At 46.0% G+C, this 19,475-nt stretch overlaps 1 protein-coding gene across 1 annotated transcript in view; it reads left to right on the top strand.

Moving 5' to 3' along the window:
- Window positions 1-2,630: 2,630 nt before the first annotated feature.
- The window catches only part of LOC140405579 (phosphatase and actin regulator 1-like), a gene marked incomplete at its 3' end in the record, with an annotated part of 649,269 nt that continues 632,424 nt past the window's right edge, over window positions 2,631-19,475 (top strand). Inside the window, exons 1-3 of the mRNA XM_072494136.1 lie at window positions 2,631-2,840; window positions 15,721-15,796; window positions 16,491-16,571. Coding sequence (XP_072350237.1) covers window positions 2,631-2,840; window positions 15,721-15,796; window positions 16,491-16,571 — 367 coding nt within the window. The remainder of the gene's footprint in view (window positions 2,841-15,720; window positions 15,797-16,490; window positions 16,572-19,475) is intronic.

Here is a 19,475-nt window from a genome sequence, read left to right as displayed (position 1 = left end):
GCCCTTGCCTCTCAAGCTGGCTGAGGTGTTAAGCCAAAGCTAGCATGGATCTATCTCCGAGAACATTCCTTCTCCAAATCTCATATTAGATTGACATAAAGGCCTCTTTCAATTCTCAGTGCTTGACTAGGCTATTGTGAAAATTTCACATCTTGACCAAGCTATTCTGTGTTTGTGTTAATTCTGGCAACCTGCTGAAGGAATAAATTAATTAGAAAGGGTGAGAGAGAAAGCTATTCCTGTGCCATTCAATTAATTTCTTATTATTTAATAAGGCCATTTGACTCCCATTTCTTACAACAGGGAATCATTCACTGCGTACACGTGGCTCTGCACATCCCCTTGTCAACAGGAAGATATGCAATTGATGTTAACCATGCAGACCCCATCATATCGGTGAATTCCAGCTATTCTGGCTGCAGTTAGATTGCCTTCACCTTGAGGCAGTTTGTCATTACTGCTGGCTTTGGGTCGTCAGGAAGAATCAGGAGATGAGGGATATCCTCTTTATACATGGTTGGTGAACCCCTTCCACCATCCATAAACAACATTGGTACAAAATAACTCAAGCTTCCACCAGACCGATCATGTTTAAGCAATGGTTCTGATGCCTAGACCACTCGGGGGCGAACTACTGCGCTCTCCAGAGGCTTTATCAATGTTTGTGAGAATCTGCTGTGTCTTCCACAACATTGATATCATGAGGGTGTCACCAGGCTCTGGAGGTCACCTCAGGAGGACGTGACATCTTGGACCTCCCTGTTCTGGCTGTCCCAGAACTCTTACTCAGACTCTACTTCCCTGAGGTGATTTTTCTTTCACCACCATGTTCCCCATCCTCTCATCCATCTGAGATGCTCCACCATGTGTCCTCATGACTAAGATCCTGCAATAAAAGACACCAGAACAAATGTCCATGACATCTTTATCCAATAACACATCCAATTGAATAGACATTGTTGAACAATTTACTCTTGTACATTCTCTTATTGCTGATGAAAGGCGACTGACTGTCACTAGGGGAGACGGCAGATGACTTTGAAGGATATCCTGAAGCAGCTCTAGAATTTGAGGGCAAGTCTTTGATTGTGGCACCTCCACATGGATGGCAGCATTCTGGGTTGCTTGGCTGAAAAGGACCAGTGAAGCTTCTGGCAGAGTGGCAGTGGGTTGCTTGGCTGAAAAGGACCAGTGAAGCTTCTGGCAGAGTGGCAGTGGGTTGCTTGGCTGAAAAGGACCAGTGAAGCTTTTGGCAGAGTGGCAGTGGTGGAAGTATGCTGGAGGATTACTTGCTGAACTGCTGCGAGAGCCCACATGCCCCTTTAAGTACTGGTATCTACAGCCACAATGGCAGCAGTCTGAACTGCACGACAACAAGCACTGAGACATTGGGTGGCTGCTGCCCATGCTGCAGGGGTAGCTGATACAGCAGCCACCAGACTCTGCCCCACTCTGGGTCCACAAGTGTTGTAATGGATCAGCATTTCATGTTCAAAAGCAATGGCTCCCTGCTCTGCATGATGCTCTCAGTCACGTTGAAAACAGATATCCCATGGTCAGTGACAACAGGCTACGTGACAGGCCTTCCAACACACCAAACATCTCGGTCTGCATCATTATCGGCATTCTCATGACATTCATATCAGAGCCCACTCTAGCAGAAATCATGTATGACCTCTTTTTTTCCAGTGAGCTGACATGCAAACAATTCTTTATCCCTGGATGCAGCTCAATTGTGCTGAGTGATGCATCATATGCTGGTTCCAACTCTACCATTTGCAAAATATTAAATTTACTGTGTGAAATCAAGTGGTAGTACTTCTTCATCAGTGGGATGATTTTGCTGTTTCCTTTCCACAGAGGTTGTCCTGAGGCTGGGCTATCAGCAGTACTTGGATGTCTGTAGGCAGAGAATTAAAAGGAGAGGAGCGTAACGTGAGGGATGTGGGGTGAGGTAGAAGCAAGTAATCCATGATCACACAATCTGCATCTTCTTTCTTGAAAATATTTTTCTCAGAATCACAGAATAATACAGCACAGAAGAAGCCCTTCGGCCCATGGAGTCTGCAAAGTCGCATGAAAAACAACCTACCTGCCTACCTAATTCCATTTGCCAGCACTTGGTCCATTGCCTTAAATGTTATGACATGCCAAGTGGTCATCCAGGTACTTTTTAAAGGATGTGATGCAACCTGTTTCTACCACACTCCCAGGCATTTTGGGAGAAGGTATTCCTCCCAACAGCATGTGGGGCCCGACATTTGGGATTATAAAGAGCCTTATCAACCAGCTGCTCCGGATTCCAAGTCATCCGATGAGTTAGTTGTACTGGTGTCTGACCATTATGGTTATAATGCAATGGTACCGGTTCAACATGGCTGTACGAACTCCGGGGGAGTCGGTAACTGATTTCTTGACCTGCCCCAGGTGGAGCCCTGAAAGTTGGGCCATCCCTATCTGAAATGGTGAAACAACAATGTGGCCATGCAAAGGAAGCTGTTGGAGTAGCCCACATTGGATTTAAAGCGGACCACTGAATTAGCGCTGTCAAGTGAAAATGCAGAGAAGGGAGAAGGGAGTTCCCTGGCCTCACGACTGGCAAGATTACTTTTTAACTATAGGACTACACCATGTGTTACAGCAGGAGTGGCACCCTGATGGGCCATGGAGCTGCTGACGGGCTGACTCCTCAGAACCTGATTAAGCCTGACTTTCGCAAAGAACTGCCAGTGTCCATGGACAATGGGGTCCATTATGTTTCATTACCTCCATATCGGACTTTTGTGACATCCCAGGGTAGTGCTCAAATGACCAGGTCACCTCCAAAGCGACAATCAAAGGTACAATACTGCAATCGGGGCCGCTACAGACCAGCAGGATACTTCCCGTGACGATGAAGGGGAAATCCGACAGCATTTCCAGGCATGTGGGCATAGAACACGTCAGAGTCGGGCAGCCAGAATCGGCAGAGAGAGCAGACGATGAGGTCACTGCGAGCCAGGACATCACACATGGCCCCACCAGAGGAAGATAACATGATGCAGCTAAACTGCATCCTCCTGTGGGGAGCACACGTGGTCGTCCCACTGCCAGAGCAGGAATTGATCCTGAAGGACTTGCACAATGGTTACCCGGGAGCCTCAAAGTTAATATCTGGTGACCCGAGAAGGGACATCAAGCAAGTCATGCATAGTTGCCTAGTGTGTGAGGACCACCAAATTCTCCCACCTGTGGCCTCCCTCCGTCCCTGGGAATGACCAGGGCATCACTGGGTAAGACTGCATGCTGATTTTGCCAGGCCTTTTTATGGGTTCATATTTATTATCCTTGTGGATACCCATTCCAAATGGCTCGGCATCTATAAGATGGCCTCTAACACATCAAAGGTCACCAGTCAGAAACTGACATGCTCATTCAACACTCACGGGATCCCTGATATCCAGGTTACTGACAATGGGACACAAGGGGCATGGGAACCTGGATTGTAGTTTTAGGGTAAGGGAGAATGAGAGTATAGAGGTCAGGAGCACAGATTTGACGTCGCAGGAAGGGGCCAGTGTTCAGGTAGGTGGTTTGAAGTGTGTCTACTTCAATGCCAGGAGTATACGAAATAAGGCAGGGGAACTGGCAGTATGGGTTGGTACCTGGGACTTCAATGTTGTGGCCATTTCGGAGACATGGATAGAGCAGGGACAGGAATGGATGTAGCAGGTTCCAGGGTTTAGGTGTTTTAGTAAGCTCAGAGAAGGAGGCAAAAGAGGGGGAAGTGTGGCGCTGCTAGTCAAGAGCAGTATTACGGTGGCGGAGAGGATGCTAGATGGGGACTCTTCTTCCGAGGTAGTATGGGCTGAGATTAGAAACAGGAAAGGAGAGGTCACCCTGTTGGGAGTTTTCTATAGGCCTCCAAATAGTTCTAGGGATGTAGAGGACAGGATGGCGAGGATGATCCTGGGTAAGAGCGAAAGTAACAGGGTAGTTATTATGGGAGACTTTAACTTTCAAAATATTGACTGGAAAAGATATAGTTTGAGTACATTAGAGGGTCGTTTTTTGTACAGTGTGTGCAGGAGGGTTTCCTGACACAATATGTTGACAGGCCAACAAGAGGCGAGGCTACGTTGGATTTGGTTTTGGGTAATGAACCAGGCCAGGTGTTGGATTTGGAGGTAGGAGAGCACTTTGGGGACAGTGACCACAATTCGGTGACGTTTATGTTAATGATGGAAAGGGATAAGTATACACCGCAGGGCTAGAGGTATAGCTGGGGGAAGGGCAATTATGATGCCATTAGACGTGACTTGGGGGGGATAGGGTGGAGAAGTAGGCTGCAAGTGTTGGGCACACTGGATAAGTGGAGCTTGTTCAAGGATCAGCTACTGCGTGTTCTTGATAAGTAGGTACCGGTCAGGCAGGGAGGAAGGCGTAGAGCGAGGGAACCGTGGTTTACCAAAGAAGTGTAATCTCTTGTTAAGACGAAGAAGGAGGCCTGTGTGAAGTTTCAGTTGGGGCGATGGATAGTTACAAGGTCGCGAGGAAGGATCTAAAGAGAGAGCTAAGACGAGCAAGGAGGGGATTTGAGAAGTATTTGGCAGGTAGGATCAAGGAAAACCCAAAAGCTTTCTATAGGTATGTCAGGAATAAGCGAATGACTAGGGAAAGAGTAGAACCAGTCAAGGACAGGGATGGGAAGTTGTGTGTGGAGTCTGAAGAGATAGGCGAGATACTAAATGAATATTTTTCGTCAGTATTCACTCAGGAAAAAGATAATGTTGTGGAGGAGAATGCTGAGACCCAGGCTATTAGAATAGATGGCATTGAGGTACGTAGGGAAGAGGTGTTGGCAATTCTGGACAGGCTGAAAATAGATAAGTCCCCAGGGCCTGATGGGATTTATCCTAGGATTCTCTGGGAGGCCAGGGAAGAGATTGCTGGACCTTTGGCTTTTATTTTTATGTCATCATTGGCTACAGGAATAGTGCCAGAGGACTGGAGGATAGCAAATGTGGTCCCTTTGTTCAAAAAGGGGAGCAGAGACAACCCCGGCAACTATAGACCGGTGAGCCTCACGTCTGTAGTGGGTAAAGTCTTGGAGGGGATTATAAGAGACAAGATTTATAATCATCTAGATAGGAATAATATGATCAGGGATAGTCAGCATGGCTTTGTGAAGGGTAGGTCATGCCTCACAAACCTAATCGAGTTCTTTGAGAAGGTGACTGAACAGGTAGACGAGGGTAGAGCAGTTGATGTGGTGTATATGGATTTCAGTAAAGCGTTTGATAAGGTTCCCCACGGTAGGCTATTGCAGAAAATACGGAGGCTGGGGATTGAGGGTGATTTAGAGATGTGGATCAGAAATTGGCTAGCTGAAAGAAGACAGAGGGTGGTGGTTGATGGGAAATGTTCAGAATGGAGTTCAGTTACAAGTGGCGTACCACAAGGATCTGTTCTGGGGCCGTTGCTGTTTGTCATTTTTATCAATGACCTAGAGGAAGGCGCAGAAGGGTGGGTGAGTAAATTTGCAGACGATACTAAAGTCGTTGGTGTTGTCGACAGTGTGGAAGGATGTAGCAGGTTACAGAGGGATATAGATAAGCTGCAGAGCTGGGCTGAGAGGTGGCAAATGGAGTTTAATGTAGAGAAGTGTGAGGTGATTCACTTTGGAAGGAATAACAGGAATGCAGAATATTTGGCTAATGGTAAAGTTCTTGGAAGTGTGGATGAGCAGAGGGATCTAGGTGTCCATGTACATGGATCCCTGAAAGTTGCCACCCAGGTTGATAGGGTTGTGAAGAAGGCCTATGGAGTGTTGGCCTTTATTGGTAGAGGGATTGAGTTCCGGAGTCAGGAGGTCATGTTGCAGCTGTACAAAACCCTGGTTCGGCCGCATTTGGAGTATTGCGTACAGTTCTGGTCACCGCATTATAGGAAGGACGTGGAGGCTTTGGAGCGGGTGCAGAGGAGATTTACCAGGATGTTGCCTGGTATGGAGGGAAAATCTTATGAGGAAAGGCTGATGGACTTGAGGTTGTTTTCGTTGGAGAGAAGAAGGTTAAGAGGAGACTTAATAGAGGCATACAAAATGATCAGGGGGTTAGATAGGGTGGACAGTGAGAGCCTTCTCCCGCGGATGGAAATGGCTGGCATGAGGGGACATAGCTTTAAACTGAGGGGTAATAGATATAGGGCAGAAGTCAGAGGTAGGTCCTTTACGCAAAGAGTAGTGAGGCCGTGGAATGCCCTACCTGCAACAGTAGTGAACTCGCCAACATTGAGGGCATTTAAAAGTTTATTGGATAAACATATGGATGATAATGGCATAGTGTAGGTTAGATGGCTTTTGTTTCGGTGCAACATCGTGGGCCGAAGGGCCTGTACTGCGCTGTATCGTTCTATGTTCGATGTTCTAAGGGAAGAATTTTCGATGTTTGCACGGATGAAAGGAATCCGACACATCCAAACTGCCCGTATCATCCATCATCTAACGGCCTGGCCAAACGGGTGGTTCAGACATTTAACAGAGACATGCGGAAGCAGACTGTGGGTTCCCTGGCCTCACGACTGGCAAGATTACTTTTTAACTATAGGACTACACCATGTGTTACAGCAGGAGTGGTACCCTGATGGGCCATGGAGCTGCTGATGGGCTGACTCCTCAGAACCTGATTAAGCCTGACTTTCTCAAATCTGGACAGGAAAGTAGAGCAACAGCAGGACTCGCAGCAACCGTATTATGGCCACAGGATGGCAGGGTGAAATTTGCAACCGGGAGCCACGGTTTATATCAGCAATTTCAGAAATTGTGCACTCTGGCTTCCAGGGGTCACAGTGTAAAAAACATGATCTGCCATATACAAGGTTAGGGTTCAAGGGAAGACCCTACGTAAGCACGTGGACCACCTAAAGAAGTGTCAGCCCGCTCTAGAGGATGTCTGACCTAGCCAGGAACCACGCTGCCAGAGCGTGCATCTAATGCCTGGACCACCAGGATAAAGACGACTCTGGCTTCGAAATGGACAGCACGGCGTCCCCGTAGATGGATAATGGTGTGTCCAGGACCGAGATCCCGGCTATAGCTTGCCGGAGATTGTCTGGAAAAAGGTGGGCTACCAACCGTTGCATGCCACCCGATTCAGACCCACAGCAAGCAGGATCATAGCTTGTACAAAGTAACTCAAAAGGCCTCCTCAGATGGTTGCAGAGGGGGAACCTTTGAACTTGGGGGTGGGGGGGGCATGGGGAGATGTTGTGTCCCCCCCCCCCCCCTCATGAGGCCCACGGGAAAACCATAATTGATCTCCCTGTGGGGTTCGTGGAACGTATTCTTCCCCGGTAGTGGGTGGAGGCCACCGAGCTGGGCATAAGATTGAGCATAAAAGCAGGCTCGAGCAAGGAATTGGTTGGTTGAACGGGGACTATGATTGCAGATCATTACTGCCGCAGGCAGACTTTATGTTAAGTAAAATAAATCCTGTTGTTATTTCTACTTCTGGCTTCCTGGTCATTTATGTAATTGAACGGTTAAAAATACAATAGAGCACTAAGCTGAATATAAAAAGTATGTAGGAATCATGAAATAGTCATGGCCCAGAGGAAAACTATTAAGCCTGCCTTGGCTGTGCTGGCCCTCATCGAGAGCAACTCAGTTAGCCCCACTACCCCACCCTTTCCCCTTAGCCCTGCAAACCTTTCTCTTCATTAATCAAGTCTCTTTTTGGAAGTCCTGATTGTATCTACCTCAGCCACACTCACAAGCAGTGCTTTCCAGATTTGAACCACTCACTGCAAATGTGAGATTTTCCTCATTTTGCTGTTGGTTCTTTTGCCAATCAACTTATATCGGTGTTGGGGGTTCTTGCCTCTCCGTACAATTTCTGCCTATCTACTCTATCCATACCTGCCATGGTTTTGAACATCTCTATCAGATTCCACTCAATCTGTCGGAGCAACAGCAGCTTTTCTAATCTGTCCATGTAACTGAAGTCCTTAATGCATGGAACCATTCTCATAAATCTTTTCTACACCTTCTCTAAAGCCTTCTGATTCTTCCTAAAATGTGATGCCAAAATTAGACACTGTGGCCTATGGTAGTGGCCCCGCCCACCTGCTGGCAAGTTGGGATGTGCCCACCTCCACCATAATGTTATTTTACATTGTTCAAGTAGTTAGTTGAGGTCAAACAGTGACTGACGATAAAACTCTATACCACACGGCAATATTAAAGGTTCCAGAAGCTTGGTAATGTCATGTGAAATGCCTCCCACTTCTCCTGGGTGTTGAACAAAGAATGTTATTTTCCCAGGTCTGGAATCTTGAGCTGTTTAATAGAGGAGTCCAGGGTCCATTTTGTTCTTTGCAAACATACTGTCTCCAGCGGCCCGTATTCTTCTTGAGAAATGTAAAGAGGAAGCTGTAGGCAGGACATTGACACTAATTGACTGTAATTGCTGAGGCCATGGCCAACAGTGGGACTAAAGTCATTGCCAATTACAGTATTCTCATACCCAATCCTCCGTCACACACCTGCCTCATCTCTAAATCTCTTCTGCTTCAGAAGCTGCAAATAGTATAAGCATGAACTTCGAATCATAGTACAGGATCATAGAAAAGTTACACAGAAGGAGGAGGCCATTCAGCCTATCTTGTCCATGCCTACCTGAGGACACCCAGGTGACCTTTATGATTCCACCTTCCTGCACCTGGTCCCTAGCCCTGCACCTTACAGTACTTAAGGTGCAGATCCAGGTACTTTTTAAAAGAGTTTAGGGTCTCTGCTTCCACCGCCAACTCGGGCAGCGAATTCCAGACTCCCACTACCCTCTGCGTAAAAAAGTTCTTCCTCATGTCCACTCTACACCTTCTGCCACTTATCTTTAATCTATATCCCCAGGTTCTAGAATTCTCCACTGAGGGAAAGAATTTTATCTCTTCCCTTCATAATTTTGCACACCTCAATTAAGTCACCCCTCGGCCTTCTTCTTTGTTCAAAGGAAAATAACCCCAACCTATCCACTCTCTCCTCGTGGCTACACTTTCCAACCCTAGCAACATTCTTGTAAACCTCCTCTGCACTCTCTCCAGAGCAATAATGTCCTTCCTGTAATGTGGTGACCAAAACTGCACACAGTAGTCCAGTTGTGGCCTCACTAGTGTTTTATACAATTCCAACATTATATCCTTACTTTTATATTCTATACTTCTGCCATTGAAGGAGAGCATTCCATATGCTTTCTTTACAACCTTATCTACTTGAACTGCTGCCTTTAGGAACCTGTGTACTTGTACACCAATAACTCCCACTTCATCTATCCCTCTTAGTATATTCCCATTTATTGTGTACTCCCTACAACTGTTATACCTCCCTAAATGCATGACTTCACACTTCTCTGTGTTAAATTCCATCTGCCACTTTATCGCCCACTCCACCAATCCATCTCTTTCGTTTTGAAGATTATAGCTGTCCTCTACACTGTCCACCACTCGGCCAATCTTTGTGTCGTCTGCAAATTTGCCAATCGTGTTCTCCATGTGCGTATTGTTACGGGCCAGGGTTTAGAGAACCCCAAAGTGTACCATGGAGTTCATTTGACCCACAACTTTTAATAGATTGTGGTATGGGGAGGTGTGGTACAGCAGAAATTGAAAAATATTTCTTTAAGCAAAACAATGTTTATTCTATTAACTCAAGTTAACATTTTTAAAACATGCAGTGAACCTCTTAGCAACCATCAATTCAAATGCAACCGCCAAATAATACAACACTAAGTAATCCTTTAAGATTTCCTTTTAACATCCATAAAACTTTTTTTTTTTAAATACCTTTAAAACACAAAGATCAGGTTTAAAATCACTATTGAGAGCAATTATTAGTTTTAAATCACCAAAGGATCGATTTACAGTCTTTAGATTACAGATAGAGATACTAATACACCTTCTGGCTGTGACTGCAGCTATCCAGCTCTGAAAACTAAACTAAAACACATCATGCAGCAAACAGCCTAAAACAAAAGTAAAAAGCTGACAGACAGCCTAGCTCCACCCACACTCTGACATCACTGATAAACACCCATTTCTTAAAGGTACTTTTCTTAAACACCCATTTCTTAAAGGTACTCTCACATGACAATATCCAAATTGTTAATATATAACAGTCCTGTGGAACACTACTTCAAACACCTTTTCAATTGCAAGGGTAGCCATCGACCATGACTCTTTGTTTCCTCTTACTGAGCCAACTTTTTATCAAGTTTGTCACAATTGCCCTGTATCCCATTGGCTTTCACTTTCTTGACCAATCTGCCATGTGGTACTTTGTCAAACTTCTTACTTTCTCCTTTCCCTTCACCACAGCCAATTTCATTTTCAGATACCCAAGGACTGCAAATTTCAAGTTAGTGGAACAGCAAGATGGCAGTGAAAATAAAGACACACCATAATTCAATCTCTCACATCCACCAGCTCACAAGATTGAAAGTACATATATTTAAAGGATAGATTAAGAGGTTGGATCTGCATGTGGTGAGACATTGGGAGCAAGTGTACTGTAGCCAGGGCAAGGCAAGGATAGCCCAGCCTGTCAGGCTCGCACACTAGTTCAGTTCAAATCAACAATTCTATGGGCCAACACAATAAAATGCTTGGTGCGTTAAGGAACCTGTATGGAAGCCTGCAGTGTTAGATACCATGGAGGAGTCCGGCATAAACTTGACACATGGCTTATTGCAGAGCTTGGAGTCCATGCTTTTCAGTGTGGAACTGTTTGCCAACTCCATGAACACAGCTATGGGAACAAACATTGTGCAGCATCTAATGGCCAATGCCTGAGTTTCTGTTGCAGCACAGTCAGCAGTTGCTCAACATCGGAGTGTTATATTGGAAGCCAATGATCAACGAGGGTTCCAGGGTGTCATTGTGTTATGGGTGAGGAATTTTCAGAACCCCAAAATGTATCATGGAGTTCAACCAACCTCCCCCTTTAATGGATTGTTGCTTTTGAAGCACACGGCTTGTTCCCCAGGTGTGATATTACAATTATGGACACGTGGTTTTTAACACAAAACAATGTTTATTCCACAAACACAACTTAACCTTTTAAATAAACATTGGATCCCTTAACACCCCTTACTTCACAGCTATTTTCCGAAGTTCAAACTCTCTTTTCTTTTTTCTCTCTATCTCTATCTCTTTTTCTTTCATTGCATATTCAAGCCGTTTTAATTATTTTTCATGTTCAAGTTGCTTTAATTCTTTTTCATGTTCAAGTTGCTTTAATTCTTTTTCATGTTCAAATTGCTTTATCTGCAACTGGAGCTTTGCCATATCTAATGAGTCAGAATGTATCGCAGGCAAACGTAAATGCGCAGATACCGCGTTAAGTACCTCATCTTTTCGTATTTTGCTAGGCAGTGTTAACTGCAATGCTTTTGCGAAACCTAACAGTCTGTTTTTACTCTCTGTCCGTAAGGTATCACGTGTTACCGCGTCCAACCCCAAAAACATCTGAGCCTCCGAAAGAGCCATTGTTCACAACACTCTCCCCACTTAAACTAAAATACCACACCGGAAAAGCAACAAACCTTCACTGTCTTTAAGTTCACAAAAGCCAATCCAATAGATAGACTTTTATCCCCCTCGAGCCCCCAATTGTTATGGGCGGGCCATTTTCAGAACCCCCAAATGTATCATGGAGTTCGACCAACCTCCCCCTTTAATGGATTGTTGCTTTTGAAGTACACGGCTTGTTCCCCAGGTGTGATATTACAATTATGGACACGTGGTTTTTAACACAAAACAATGTTTATTCCATGAACTCAACTTAACCTTTTCAATAAACATTGGATCCCTTAGCACCCCTTATTTCACAGATAACCCTGAAAATAATATAATGCTAATTAATCCCTCAAAATGTTCCTTCAAACATCCAAAAGGCTTCAAACCTTCAAAACAGTAACATACCAGGTCACAGTTAATATATATTTTCTGTTGGATGGCAGAGATATATCAGCTTGGTTGACTTCAGCTCCAGCACCTTGCTTTTATTCCTGCAGCTCTCTGGAAACACACAGACACACCCAAGCTACTTTTTCAAACTGAAACCAAATCAGAAGTGAGCTCAGCTCCCCCCCTGTGACATTACTTCAGTAATATGATCAACTCCATTCCTTCAAGGTACATTGCTTAAACATCCATTTCTTAAAGGTACTCTCACATGATAATTGTAATCTATCAATCGGACTTCAAACAGATCACTAGGACAGGAAAATGGCAGAGGCTCCATGGTGCACAAATCTGATGTCCTCATTCATAATGATAGCATTTCTGCTCACAACCTTGTGCCAGCTATGTTGATATGGGCTGGAGTCTTCTGCTCTGAAGTCTAAATTTGGTGGCAGGCGTGGGGATGGGAATGAAGTCGCTATCCCCAACATTACCTCAAGGGATTGACAGTCCGGGCGTCATATTGAATGGAAACCCATACAATCATTCATTAACTCCAGGCCAGGAGTCCCAGATTCTGCATCAACAAACATATCTGAGAGAAGGCAGCAACCTGTACCCCACAGTTCAGTGGTCTTCCCTGCAGATTCTCCTCCAGGCAGTCCAGGAAAGGGGGATGTGCTGCTTTCCCAGGGCAGTAGGAGGCCCTCCAATCTGACCACCGTCTTCTGGACAGTGGTTGCAGCTGAGGTCAGTGCCTGAGGTGTTCCAGCACTGAAACACTCTTAATGATCTAGTGTGTGTTGTCTGGGTAAGTGCTCTGTCTCCTTACTGACATCTCATAAGGACATCAGGCAGCATAAGTGTGTGAGTGGACAAAGATCTCAAATATGGGACATCTGCACTGAATGCGTTCCAGCCAGTTTATTTTCTCAATCTCGCATCAGTTGCAGCTTTTTAATCAGGCCTCTGCAGAGCATGTGTTATGATTTATCATTGTCTGCTGTATCCTGCTGTATCCTGCAGAATCTCAACATTAGGAGGACACAGTCTCTGGCAAGTACCTGCAAGTACGTGCCACCACGTCTCTGGCAAGTACCTGAACAGAACCATACAATTGCTACAGTGCAGAAGGAGGCGTTTCGGCCCATCTGGTCTGCACCGACCCTCTGAAAGAGCACCCTGTCATGATATGCAGACATGCACATAATGAGATACAGACAGGCAGCGAATGAACACAGAGAACAGGACATAACCAATCAGCAGGCAGAACACTTGGGGGTGGTTTCCCACTGTAAAAGGCACGAGGCACTCACACTCCGCCTCTTTCCACTGCTGCCTCTTTCCAATGGGGACATCTACAGAGTGAGTCAGGGTGTATATATCACATAACACCTCCAACACGTGGCTAAGAGCTAGTCTCCTTCAGTCAGACAGAGTAATCACACTTAGGTTAGCAGAGAGTCGAACTCACAGAGAACTGTGCTAACTGTGTGACACGTTCAATAAATCAGATTGAACTAACTTCATGGTCTGGAGTATCTTTCAGTTAAAGCTGCATCCAGTTGCAGCCTGTGTTATCTCAGTGTGCTTAACACAACACACCCTACCTAGGCCCACTATCCCTGAAATCCCATAACCCCAGCTAACCAGCACATCCCTGGACACTATCAGGCAAGTTAGCATGGCCAATCTGCCTAACCTTCACATCTTTGGGCTGTGGGAGGAAACCCATGCAGACACGGGGAGAATGTACAAACTCCACACAGTCACCCAAGGCCGGAATTGAACCGTGGTCCTGTGGTGATATGCATTACTGTAAATACACAAGGGGTTAATGTAGATACACTAGGACACTGTAAATACACAAGGGGTTAATGTAAATACACTTAGACTAAATAAACACTAGAGGGAGCACAAGAGACATCATGACGCACTGACATTCAACCAATAGGTCAGTAAGATAGGACACGACCAATGGCAGTCAAGACACACGCAGAGGTGACACTACCACAAGGGGGCTACCCATATAAAAGGACAGGGCACACATGCTCTTTCTCTTTCAATAGTCGACACTCAGAGACACGGGCAGATCAGGGAAGCATCACACCCACCGCATGGATTAAAGTAGACTGGTTTGTTAGATCGAGTTACAATAGTAGATTAGCAGTAGAGTCGAATCCAAGTAGGAGAATTGTTAACTGTTCAATAAATGTGTTAAATCTATCTCCAAGTCTGAACCTTCCTTTGTCAGAGTGTACATCAAGGAAGCAGCTTATGCTACGTGAAGAAGCAGAACACAAAAGGTCCCTGGTGCTGTGCGACAGCAGTGCTAACCACTCTGCCACCTTGCCACCCAGTGGAATGAGGAAGAAAAGGAAGAGAAGAAGCAATTAACATTTCCCCTTTCTAGCCAAGCTGTCTGTGATTGGCTCATCAAAATGTGGTGCCATTATAACCCAGTTCCCATCCACCAACTGCCCACACCTCACCATCCCCCTGCTCCAGACCCTTGGCAAAAATGGTAAAATAACAGACGCCACTAAACAAATACTCAAATACTCTAAAGCAGCCTTATCTAACAAACTGCCCAGTATTCCATACTAAAGTAAACCAATCGCATTTGTGTATATCCTCAGTACCTCTTTCCCATCTGTTATTCCCAGTCCTCATATACCGAAATGGTGGCTACAAGATAGCTGATGGAAAAGTGCTGGATTTCAGGAAGGAAGTGTAAATTGCCTTACAAGCTGACCAGGTGTAGCTCTAACCTCAGGCCTGGCTTTGGATTGCACCACCTCTCATGTGTGGCGACATTCTGGGCTGACTGACAACAGAAAGGTGGAGTTGCAGTGATGGGACGATGCATTGCTGTCATCCTCTAAGAGAGGATTGAAGGTTCCTGCTCCACAGAGCCATTGTCGCTTGTGCAATGTCCGGTGCTATGCAATGCTAGCAGTCGAGCAGAAATTGCTCGACTGCTGTGAGACTCTGCAAGCACCTTTGAACTTTGAACACTGGGTCTTGTAGCCGGGATAATAGTCTGAGCTTGTATGCCAGTAAGGTGAGCTTTGTATGGCTTCTGTCTGAGTCTGAGTTTCCACCATAACACTTAGTTATTGCCTGGCTTCTTGCACTGCAATGGAATGTGAGGCATTGGCCACCACAAATTGCATAATGGTCAGTCTTTTTCTGTATGCCTCCCCATCAAAGTTCTCATCTGAGTCCTCTGCAAAAGTTCTCACATGCAAACACATCCTCCAACAATCTGGCATCCACACTACCCTTGCTCCTTGCCCTGGCTGCAGGCCACTCGTGTTCAATGTATAATTACAAATTGCACTTCCAAGCTACTCTCTACAGTACATACTATGTCATTATCTAGGCTTGGGACAGCGAGTGTCAGAGCATGTGACAGTGTTTCTTTATCATCAGCTTATTCCTCCTGGATATATAATGGAAAAAGCACAATGGTCGGGTTACAATGAGAGGAACAGGGTAGAGCAAGAGGTACGTCCTTAAACCATATCTGAGTCGTAAATCGGAACAGATTGTGGAATGGGGCAGTGGAGTGTGAAAATGCATAGCATCACCTTCAATGATTTCACTTCCATCATGGCCACTCAAATGATGGAGATCACTGTCTGCTCCACTGGGGTGAAGATCTAAATATGTGCTGGTGCCCTGCCAGTTACTTACTGCAGCCAGCTTATCCTGCAAGAGAAAGGAAAGTGTGCCTGTGTTTGTGGTGCGCTGTGTAATTTGCCTGTCATGGTTGAATAGCTGGCATGTGTGCAAGCTCTGAGATTTGGATGTAAAGCTTGGAGCAGTGATCAGTGTAAGGTTGAGGTCTATGAATGTGAGTGATGAGTCATGGCTGATGGAGATCTTGCTGGGTGAATTGAAGGAAGTGACGTGAACTCAGAGGGTGTCTGAGGCTAATGGTATTGTTTGTGGAATGTGTTGTTTGACCTTGACCACTTGTGTGAAGTCATTGAACTTAAATTTGGCACTGCATCCCACTGATGTTGACATACACGGCTATCTGCTCACAGTGCCTGTTCAGAGTTTGTCTGAAGGATCCCATGGTTCGCTGTGGATATAGGACCTTTTTCCTCCTGTCCAACTCTCACCACGACTCCCAATGTTGTGTCAGACAACTTTCAAGCCCATGCTCGATCAAGTTGTGCCATTTTTATCATTTTCCCAAGTCAACATGACATCCAGAATGATGTCCAGCAGCTGCTCCAGCAAAAATGTATCTTGCTTTTAAAAGACGCAGGTTGGCACCCGTGCTAGCTTCTCACAATATTGCGTACCGTGTTCAGACATGTCCGCAGTGAGCTCAGCACTGGCTGCATGCTGCATTCATGTAAAATGAATGGATAGTATGAACTTTGCTTGCTGCCTTTATCAGGCGCATTGGATGCAGGTTAATCATCGACATGAACAAATTTTAACCCTAATTGTCTCATTGCAAAATGTTATTTCTAGTTTCTGTATCTAAATGCGACCATTGTTATTTCTAGTCATTGCATCTCTGTTACTTTCAGCTCTGGAAAGAAAGATTTCCACACGGCAAAGCAGAGAGGAGCTGATAAAACGAGGGGTTCTGAAAGAAATTTTTGAAAAGGGTAAGTCTTCTGAAATCAGCAAAAAAAGTAAAGGGTAAGTGAAACAGGTGGTAATTATCTTTCATATGTATCTTATTCCTGGATTTACCCACAGCTTCCGTTTTAGTATATCTTTAAGACCAAATGCTCATCTGATGATCTTTTAAAAATGTTTTGAATGTATTTTTTAAACTTTTGCCCCTTCCTCAGTCTTCTCATATCATTCACATGTTAATCAAAAAGAAAATAGAGAGGCGCGGCACAGTGGCGCAGTGGTTAGCACTGTTGCCTCATGGTGCTGAGGACCTGGGATCGATCCCAGCCCCGGGTCACTGTCCGTGTGGGGTTTGCACATTCTCCTGTGTCTGTGTCCCCCCCCCACAACCCAAAGATGTGCAGGGTAGGTGATCTGGACATGCTAAATTGCCCCTTAATTGGAAAATAAGAATTGGGTACTATATATTTATTTTTAAAAAAGGAAACCGAGAAAGTACAAAGCCAACATTTTCTCGTAAAGGTTCTCAATAATTGCAAATGTCAAGAGATAAAGGAAAAAAGGGAGGCTTATGGCAGATTCAGGGGCTCAAAACAATGGATGTCCTCGTGTCCTGAACCATACTGATGGTATTTGTAAGTACATCCCAACTTGAAGCACTGTTTTTTTGGGGGTGTATAGCTTTGTTTTTGAACTGGTGTGAGGAAGTACGTGAAGCCCCAGTGAGAATAACCAGCCCAGTCGTCGTGGGACAATTATTGAAGAATATTTATTAAATTAAAGAAAATCAATACACACTAACATGACTACAAAACTCTTAAGACAATTCTGTAAAGGAATTACAAAACACACAGTTTATACAGAATGTACCCCTTGTTCCAAAATATATCTAGGATCCATGAATTCCTTGCGACTTCCCTTTTCCCCAAACAACATCCAAATTAAATAAATCCATAAGTCAAATCCAGTTTACAGTTACTACACGATACATAAAACCGCAAGTTTTAGGTGTGTCTCCTGTAGCATGGCTACATCTGCCTTTAACCCCTTTAGGTGCGAGAACATGCGAGCCCTCTTGACCGGCCCATTCAGGCCCCGCACATTCCACGTGATCAGCCTGGATGGGGGGCTATCTCCCTTTTTCGGCCAGCCACGAACCCGCGTGTCCCGCTTACTCGAGCCCTCCGATTGCCCCCCCCCCCCGACTCTCCCTCTGTTCCCCCATGTTGGCTCCTTGTCTGTCAGCAAAGCAGCATCCCATCTCCCCCCCCACCCCTAGCAGCCCCGTGATCCCAAACCCCCAAGTCAAGCACCCACTTGGCATTGGCTCTCCCCCCATTACGCTTCCGTGAGTCTGCTGACCCATGCTGACCCCGGCCGCTCCTGCCTCTGTCTCCGATTATTCAGATGCCTTGTTTTTTCGGGCCCCTCCCTCCCTGTGGAAAGCCCAGCTTTTCTGCTTCAATGGCCCCCAAAGAACATTTTCCACCCCCCCTCCCCACGAAACAAACAACAAGCCCGGGCACAAACCCAACCCCACAAAAGAAACGGCTCCGGCTGCCAGGAGAGCAGCCCTACATGTAGAGCCCCTCTCCTCCCTCTGTGGCCGAGTTCTACAAAAGCCGAAAACACAGGGAACAAACAAAAATAAGAGGGAACAACATAATGTCGCTCCCTCCGGCTACTCGGCAATTACCATTCCCGACATAGTAACGTACCAGTGTAGCTGTCCTTTAGGTTGTCCAACTCTTCTTGCTTGATAAAGTTCCACGCCTCGTCCGGTGTATCAAAGTAATGGTGACGATCTTGATACATGACCCACAGCCTCGCCGGATGCAGCAGCCCGAACTTCACCCCTTTGCTGTGGAGGGCCGCCTTAGCCCGGTTGAATCCAGCGCGCCTCTTGGCCAGTTCTACTCCCAGGTCCTGGTAGATGCTGATTACGCTGTTCTCCCACCTGCTGCTCCGCTCCTTTTTAGCCCATCGCTGGACTCATTCCTTATCCGAGAAGCGGTGGAACCGTATCACCATGGCCCTCGGCGGTTCATTCGTTTTGGGCTTCCTTGCAAGGACTCTGTGCACCCCACCCAGTTCCAGAGGCCGAGGGAATGCTCCTGACTCCATCAGGGTCCCCAGTAACGTGGTCACGAATGTGCTCGCGTTCAACCCCTCCGCACTCTCAGGTAGGCCCCGAATGCGCAGGTTGTGCCTCCTGGACCTGTTTTCAAGATCTTCCAGCCTCTCCTGCCACCTCTTATGTAGGGCGTCGTGCGCCTCCACCCTGACGGCCAGGCCCAGTATCTCATCCTCATTGTCTGAGACCTTTTTCTCAATCTCCTTGATCGCTTGCTCCTCCATTTTCTGGGTCTCAACCATTTTCTCCATTGAGGCCTTCATTGGAGCCAGCATCTCTGTTTTCAGGTCAGCAAAGCAACTTCTAAGGAACTCCTGCTGTTCCCGTGACCACTGGGCCCACGCTGCCTGATCCGAGCCGGCCGCCATTTTCTATTCCCGGGCTTGTTCTTGCCGCTTCTCATTGCTCGTTTGTTTGATCGTCCTGCTCCTGGTCCCCTCCATAAACTACAGTGGGGAGCCTTCCAGCGCCATTTGCCTGCCGATTTGTGCCGAAAAGGGGCCGTCAAAACTCCTTAAAAGGGCCCTTTGGTCCGTTGGCAGCGGGAGCTGCCGAAAACGCGACCTACCCGCGCATGGCTGCCACCGGAAGTCAGTATAAACCATTTCTGACCGAGATAAGTAGACATTTGTTCACCCAAAGAATGGTGAGCCTGTGGAATTCATTACCACAGGAAATATTTGATGCTAAAACTATAACATATTCAAGAGGCGGCTGGATATAGTACTTGGGGAGAATGGGATCAAAGGCTATGTCGAGAAAGCAGGATTAGGCTATTGAGTTGGATGATCAGCCA

This window comes from Scyliorhinus torazame, unplaced genomic scaffold, assembly GCF_047496885.1.
Source record: "Scyliorhinus torazame isolate Kashiwa2021f unplaced genomic scaffold, sScyTor2.1 scaffold_91, whole genome shotgun sequence".
Taxonomy (NCBI): domain Eukaryota; kingdom Metazoa; phylum Chordata; class Chondrichthyes; order Carcharhiniformes; family Scyliorhinidae; genus Scyliorhinus; species Scyliorhinus torazame.
This window is presented reverse-complemented; position numbering and strand designations above follow the sequence as displayed.